The sequence below is a fragment of the Pinus tabuliformis genome, chromosome 2_2 (genome assembly GCF_031772625.1).
Source record: "Pinus tabuliformis cultivar Carrire ecotype Pingquan chromosome 2_2, CPIR1, whole genome shotgun sequence".
Taxonomy (NCBI): Eukaryota; Viridiplantae; Streptophyta; class Pinopsida; order Pinales; family Pinaceae; genus Pinus; species Pinus tabuliformis.
Window position 1 is genome coordinate 335,134,406 of NC_142300.1, and position 8,097 is coordinate 335,142,502.

Below are 8,097 nucleotides of genomic sequence, written 5' to 3' on the forward strand. Positions count from 1 at the left end.
TTTTCATCCAATGAGTACTCCAACTTGAAATTTGAGTAAAACCTTGGGGAGATAAGTTGAAAAAATAGTTTTATTATTTTATTATTTTTTAATCTTTTTACTTTTTTACTCCAAAAATGGCGTCATCCCTCATGGTTGACATCATCACCTTGAATCCTATTGGTTCTTATAAAGTTTATTTTGGTTGTACATTTTTCTTAAGAGGCCCATTTTAGACCTCAAAATTCGCCTAATGAAAACAAGGAATTCTTTAGTAGCCTAAAAGAGAAGGATCTCAAATTGCACATAGAATTTGGAGATGATGGTAGGTATAGTACCAAAGGAATTGGTATTGTCACCTTTAAGAGATAGTCAAACTCCCATCTTCACTTGAAAAATGTAATATATGTGCCTGAGCTAAAGAAAATTCAATTTATGTCGCTGTATAGGAGGATAGAGGTTATGATTTGGTGTTTAGTAAGGGGAAATTTTTTCTGAAACATATTGCTACTAGACAAGTGAAACAAATTGGAGTTAGAGTGAAAAATATTTACAAACTAGAGGTAGATTTCACCGTGCATGCAACCATACCTCCAGGAGTGAGGTGGGGTGATGTAGAAGATTTGGGCTGGATCCATAGGAGAGGAGTAGCAGTTGCAATATACTCTTCTCATGGATCATTACCCTTGCTACAGGGGCCTATACATTCAATAGTAGGAGGATCAATGTCAGTTGGAGTAGTCAGCTTCTAAGGAGCACATAACAGTGTTGATAGCAGAGCAGGAGGCTCAGTAGCATAGTTAGTAGCAACGCAAATTTCCCAATAGACAGTGCATAGACTAGTAACAATCAGATGCTCAGAGACAGATGATTCAGTATTTCAGATGCTTCTTAGTTGCATTTATTGTAGTAGCAACAACAATAGTGAGAGGGAGTCTTGTTATAGCACATTCCTACAGGACTAAGATTGGGGTTGTGCATAACCCTTTAATTGCTAAGAGGGAGTGTTGAAATTATAGCAAGAAAAGGCTTCATTTGACTAGTGCCTTAGTCAAATGGAGGGAAGTTGATTTTCCACATTAGCAAGATGACTTGGATTGCAATTAGCTAGAGTGACTTGGCCTTATCTACTAGTTAAGTCAATGAATTCAAGTTATAGGCTAAAAATCAAGTTGTGCATGAGTTGATTGCTAAGATCTAGCAATACAGTTGAGTTATTGCTAGTTGAACTCATTCAACTGAGCTCTAGTCATTAGTTGAGTATGTTGAAGGTCAGTAGAGCAATTATGACTATTGTTAACTCACTGAGCTCTCAGTTAACTAGTCAATCAGCTAAAAATAGACCCAATCATGCATGGAATTTGAATTGCCTAGTTGAGTGGATGGAAAAGACACATTTGTATTTATAATTGTGTATTGTTGAGTGTACAGTGCTTTTGCACTTAGCATGTAGTCAATTTCCCTTGGATTTGCACAAGGAAATAGGGAATTTACCTATTATTTAGGAGCTTAATTCCTCTAGGGTTGCACAAGGAAATAAGAGGTTTGTTGAGGCTTGAATTGGCTAAGCATTGGCCATAAAAGGTCAGGAACACCAGAACAATTTTAGGCTTGAGTTGGCTAAGCTTTGGCCAGAGAAGGAGGTGAAGAGGAGAACAATTTTACAGTGCATGGTGTGATGTAGAGTTGAAGCAAGACATTGTAATTGTTTCTCTTTTTCATCTAAATTAATACAAAGCAAGAAGTTTTTCCAAGTTAGATTTCCTTGTAAAATCATTATATTCCTTGTGTTTTGATAATTGCATGTTATTGCTTGTATTTCTATCCTGTGTTTTCCTTTCCCCCAAAATAGTAGAAAAAAATTATTTATTGATTTCATTAACCGTAACAAATTTCCGAGAAATTGCTGTTAACCCATGTCTAAAACCTTTGGGCTTTGTCAATCACCGTGAAAGTGAAGCCGCCAGCCATGGGTTCTATGATTATGATCACCGATTCGTCACGATCAAAGGGCAGCCACAGTACACGCGTGCCGAGTGGAGGCACATAATAGTGATCCGTGACAGATCTACATGTACAGGGTCTGTCCTTGTTCTGAGTTGACATGACCACGCATTTGCCAAATCCCTGCTTCGACATTTAAGTGGAACTCTGCCCGTCCCTTAATGTGCATGGGGGGACATCAACAGGATAAAAGATAAAGCTACAGACATAAATCAATCCATCTCAATAGATATCACTTGCTCCTCCGGATATTCTCTCTGCCCTGCTCTGTAACTTTCTCTGACGGAATTTGCTAAAGAAGCGAGTCAAACCATGTAAGAAATGGATGGGAAAGATCCCCCAAGTCAATAAAAACAGTGGTGTGAGTGCTTGCCATGTGTATAAGATTAGTTTTGTCCGGGCAATCTTTGAAATCTCTTCGTTTACAAGATTTGTGGGAGATTCGGGCTGTACATCCACTTATTGTGTAAATAGTTTGCAAATATTTATGATGTAGTCTAATTCTTTAATTTTATATTTTCAGGTTTTTTTTTTTAGCTTTTTTTCTGGTCAATTAGGTCCAGAATCGGGCGGGCAAGACACTGTTAGAATCAGGCAACGGATTCTAAGGATCAATTAAAATCACATGTTAGAATCGGGCAAGGATCTCTTAGATTAAAAAAATTGACTTGTGAATTCTGCATTATCTAAGTCTTGGGAAAGAATCGGTCAGAATCACCGAAAAAGGCAAAAATCTATAATTGTTAGACTATTGGCATGCCATCTGAAAAGCAAGTACACATGAAGGTTCGTAGGGAATTGAATAATGGAGTTATACATTGTAACACACCCGACCGCTCCCCTATAAATAGCCTTGTCCTAAACCCGGGAGTTGCAGTTGTGATCTACCCTTCTCTGAGCAGCCGAAAGTCGCATTTGGGAGACTTTGGGAACTGAGAAATTGCCTCTGCGCTTCTTCTGTTGAGAGATTACTGCTGTCCACAATCCAAAACTTAAGTTGCAGCAGTTGAAGCAACTGCTTTGGTAGTTGTGATCAGATCCTAGTTTTTACTGAAGAATTTTCCTTTGGAGTAACTCTCAAGCGTACATAGATCCACTCTTCTGCTTGCAAAAATATGGCGGAAGTTTCCACAGAAGCCGATCACCTGGAGAAAGGAAAGGCGACAGATCTCCAGAACATTGACGACGATGGCCGCATCAAACGCCAAGGTGTTGTAATGAATAACTTTGTTATACGAATATTGAACTACAAGTACATAGGTTATTACTGTATGCCTCACTGAGCACGAGAATTTGCAATTGTATGCTAGAGTTTTCCATTTGAAGAGCAACAAGCTTTCATTGTTCTACATCGCTTGGGGTTTTAGTAGGGCTTTGCATTATTTGTGTGGAAAGGTGCTAGATTTGATTTTTTAATATGTTTGTGATATTTGAAGTTAAAATGAATTTATACTAATACATTATATATTTATAATAGATGATATGTTGTATTCTCAGGCACATTGTGGACGGCAAGCGCCCATATTATTACAGCAGTCATAGGGTCTGGAGTACTCTCATTGGCATGGGCAACAGCTCAACTAGGATGGATTGCCGGACCCACAGCCATGCTTGTTTTCTCCTTTGTCACATACTATACGTCTTGCCTTCTTGCGGACTGCTACAGGTCTCCTGATCCAGTCACTGGAAAGCGAAATTATACTTATATTGATGCTGTGAGAGCCAATCTAGGTATGGCTCCCTCTTGCAAATAAATGTTTGAAACTGGGTGTTCAATATGCCTCAGAAACATTGAATTCTGATTTGTTGCCACATTTTTTTATCAGATGGCTTCCAGGTGTGGATGTGCGGTTTTACTCAGTACGTGAATCTATTCGGAACCGCAATTGGCTATACAATAGCTGCATCAATCAGTATGACGTGAGTTAAATACCGCTTGAGTGGAATAATTTTTTTTTCCTGTTCTGTTGGAGCCAATTATATAATTAGTTTGGACTAAAATAATATTGTTAACCGCAGGGCCATTGAGAGGTCCAATTGCTTCAGCGCTAATGGACATGACGACCCATGCCACGTGTCCAGTAATCCATATATGATAGCCTTTGGAGTAGTAGAGATCCTACTTTCTCAGATACCCGACTTCGACCAAATATGGTGGCTCTCTATACTTGCTGCGGTCATGTCATTCACTTATTCTACAATCGGGCTTGGCCTTGGTATCGCCAAAGTAGTAGGTCGGTCTGTCTGTTACGTTTAATAGGCGTTTTTTTAGTTATTCCATGTTTGGGAGTTTTTGGTTAACTGAAAGTTAGCTGTTATATGTTCATTAAAACAAAGTTAGTTGTTCTAAGTTCATTAAATAATTAGAGATTTTGTTTTTTTTTTAATATATATATTTTTATCGGGTTTATATGCTTGTCTCGAAAATTAATTATACATGTTTAAGTATGTATGTTTTGGAGTTTTTTTTCCGCTCATACTGTTTTTTAAATAATTTAATTTTATCATATTTGAATAAAGTTTAATACTCAATAATATTAAAATTTAAATAAGATTTAATAAAATTGAAAATCAATCATACATGTTTTGGTGTTTTTCTTTTCCGCTCATACTTGTTTTTGAATAATTTAATTTTATTATATTTGAATAAAAAATTAATATTTAATCATAATATTATGATTAGATAAAGTTGATTAATAATAATATTAATAATAAGGTTGATTATATAAAGTGAATATAGTTATTATGTTTTGTTATCATCATATTGAACCATAGTCAATTTTATATTAATTTTAAGAAACTTTCCTTAACTATAACTTCAACATGTTTAGTCATAGTCAACCATAAGCAAGTGTCAACTAGCACAACCACATTAGTAAACGTGTTTGATATAAGTTGATTGGTGTCATCTTCCACCTTTTATACACCAATAGTTATTTGAAAATGATGCCAAATTGCTTATTTCAACCACATTTACTAATGTGGTTGTGCTAGTTTTATGTTTTGGAGATCCTCGTTAGAATTTTTTGTACATGATATTAGTAAATGTGGTTGATATATCGAATCATTTTCCACTCACCTTTTACATTGTACATGATATTAGTAAATGTGGTTGATATATCGAATCATTTTCCACTCACCTTTTACAGTGCTTTAAGAAAATGCCTCCAAGGTGCATATATCATCCACATATATTAATGTGGTTACACTAGTTCTATGTTTTGGAGTTTTTGGTTGTAATTTTTTGAAATAATTTTTTGATAAATTATATTTTTTTGTTTAAAATATTTTTTTAATATATAAATGGATTTAGTCCATGGGGTCTTGGATAGATGGTGATAGAGTGCTATTGTTGAGGAACTCCTTGATGTGAAGTCACGGGTTAAATTCCCCACTCAATTGGGGTGATATATTGTACATGATGAAGATGTAGTCATGTCAAGGTTACAAAAAAAAATAGCAAAAGTTACAAAAATTTATATATAAATGGATTTAGTAAGTCAACTGTCAGTGGTCAAGGCTAACCCCAAGAGTGTCTAAAAGAATTGACCATGTTAACTAGATATTTATATAAGAGAACTCGACCAATTAAACTAACTCTTAAGACTAATTCTTTTTTAATCAAAATTATATATATTTATTTATATATAGCCCATAAAAAAAAATCTAAAAAACTTAATGAATAATACATAATATTTAACTATTTTTTCATTTTCAACCTATAAAACACTCTCTCCCATTCGCAACACATTTACAATTTCATTTAAGTTAAAAACAGAATTCGTTTCACAAATTTCTGAGCTGATTGTAATATGTCTCGCTGTACTTCAGAGGTGGGACACTTTAGAGGGAGCGTCGCGGAAGCCACCCTGGGTAAAGTAATTAAAGCTGAGAAAATATGGGATACGTTCCAAGCTCTTGGCAACATTGCATTCGCTTACTCCTATTCACTGGTTCTCATAGAAATTCAGGTGCCATATACAATATAACCAAAGCCCCCTTAATAAGTAATTTAGATAATATATCAGTTGCTTCATGGTGACAAATGTGAGGACATTATTAAGTCAACTGAAAATGTACGCAGGACACAATAAAATCGCCTCCTGCAGAGAACAAGACAATGAAGAAAGCAACCCTAGTGGGCGTGGTGACCACAACGGTGTTCTACATGCTGTGTGGTTGCATGGGCTACGCAGCTTTTGGTGACAGTGCACCAGGAAACCTCTTGACAGGCTTTGGCTTTTACAATCCTTTTTGGTTGATCGACATTGCCAACGCTGCTATTGTAATCCATTTAGTTGGGGCATATCAAGTAAGTATAACCATTAGTGTATAGTCTAGTTTTAATTTTCTTCTACAGATATCAGTAATAATTTCAATTTCAATCTCAATGTTGTAAGCATTCTATGGGTATAACTGGATTTTTATACAAATTCAGGCTAGCTGAACTTATTTGTCATAAACATTTCGGAATCTAATTATTAGGAGAGGGTTCAATTGTTTGAACCCTCTTCTAACCATAAAATTGGGAGATGAAATTGCAATCGACATAAAAGTGCAACATGGATATGATCATGTTGCAGCTAGAATATTTATTATGCCAAAGTGCAGTCTCGTGTCAAATCTCGATGGATTATATTATTTTGAAATGGTCTTTGCAGGTTTTCTGCCAACCATTGTTTGCATTTATTGAAGGGTGGTCCGGGAAAAAGTGGCCAGATAGTGACTTTATCAACAAAGAACACGCTCTGGCAATACCTTTTTATGGGCGATTCAACGTGAATCTCTTCAGGCTTGTGTGGAGGACAGTCTTTGTGGTGACCACCACATTGATTTCCATGTTGCTTCCCTTCTTCAACTATGTTGTGGGACTTCTGGGCGCAGTGGCGTTCTGGCCATTGACAGTATACTTTCCAGTGACAATGTACATAGCACAGAATAAGATACGGCGGTGGTCTTCTAAGTGGGTTGCCATGCAAATATTGAGTGGCGTTTGTCTTCTTGTTTCAGTGGCAGCTGCTAGTGGATCCATAGTGGGTGTTGTTGAAGCCTTAGAAGTGTACAAGCCCTTCCAGACTACGTATTGAGCTCCACAAACCGCAGCAGTCAGCGAGCATGTTTTGCGGTCATGTAAAACATGGATGAAAGTTGTTACTTCCCTATGTCAGTTCTTGCACGATACCTAGATATCTCCATTGAAATAAACTTCTCTCGTGCTTCTAGAAGAGTTGCTTTGGATAGCAATTGGAATCACCAATCAGAGTTCAAATAAAGTCAGTTTCGTCAGTTTTGTCGGTCTTGCTTGATGCAAAGTATTCCTCGGCTTAATGTAATTTAGATCAAACTTTGAATATGTTAAATCCATGTTGCATTTTGAATTTATGCCTATACACATTATCTTTCATGTTTAACATATTTTTGAATAAAAAATTTAGATTAATATATTCATATAACTTAAATAGTAAGTCACATTATTTATTTTTTTAATCATAAAAAATATTCCAATTATAACTTTAATATTAATAATAATAACAACCATAATAATAATAATAATAATAATTAATTATTATTATTATAATAATAATAATAATTATTATTATTATTAAAAAAAAAATAGCAAAACAACACTAAATAAGCAATACAGCATGAAACACAATCTTTACTAAATAATTTTAACATAAAAATACTTAAATAATAAATAATTTGAACATAAAAATACTTGATATTAATTTAATTTGAACATAAAAATACTTAATATTAATTTAATTTGAACATAAAAGTACTTAAATAATAATAAGTAATGTGATAGCAATTACATACAATAAATTGTAATAACAAAATTAAGAGTGATAATTGTTATGAGGCAGAGAGTGGCTTGACTTTGTGTACCAAGCACACATCTTTGCACACATCTTTTCCATGTTACAAATGTAGAAATTAAAATGGTTTAATATTGAAAATAATTTATTGGGACATTTTTTTTTAACGATAGTGGATTTATAAAATCTCAATATCATATGGCTTTGTTATGAAAAAAGTTTTTACTCTTTTTTACCTTCTTGAATTTCAATTAAAACCAAAGGCTTAAATGGTGAGAGGAACATAAATGGAAGC

The 8,097-nt window shown here is 34.8% G+C and overlaps 1 protein-coding gene across 1 annotated transcript; it reads left to right on the plus strand.

Annotated features, from left to right (window-relative positions):
• Positions 1-2,873: 2,873 nt before the first annotated feature.
• LOC149192650 (amino acid permease 3-like) lies at positions 2,874-7,319 on the plus strand. The gene is made up of 7 exons (XM_089406431.1): positions 2,874-3,192; positions 3,481-3,714; positions 3,810-3,903; positions 4,003-4,217; positions 5,815-5,954; positions 6,068-6,295; positions 6,645-7,319. The coding sequence occupies exons 1-7, from the start codon at positions 3,099-3,101 to the stop codon at positions 7,068-7,070; spliced, it is 1,431 nt and encodes a 476-aa protein (XP_089262557.1). The 5' UTR covers positions 2,874-3,098; the 3' UTR covers positions 7,071-7,319.
• Positions 7,320-8,097: the final 778 nt, after the last annotated feature.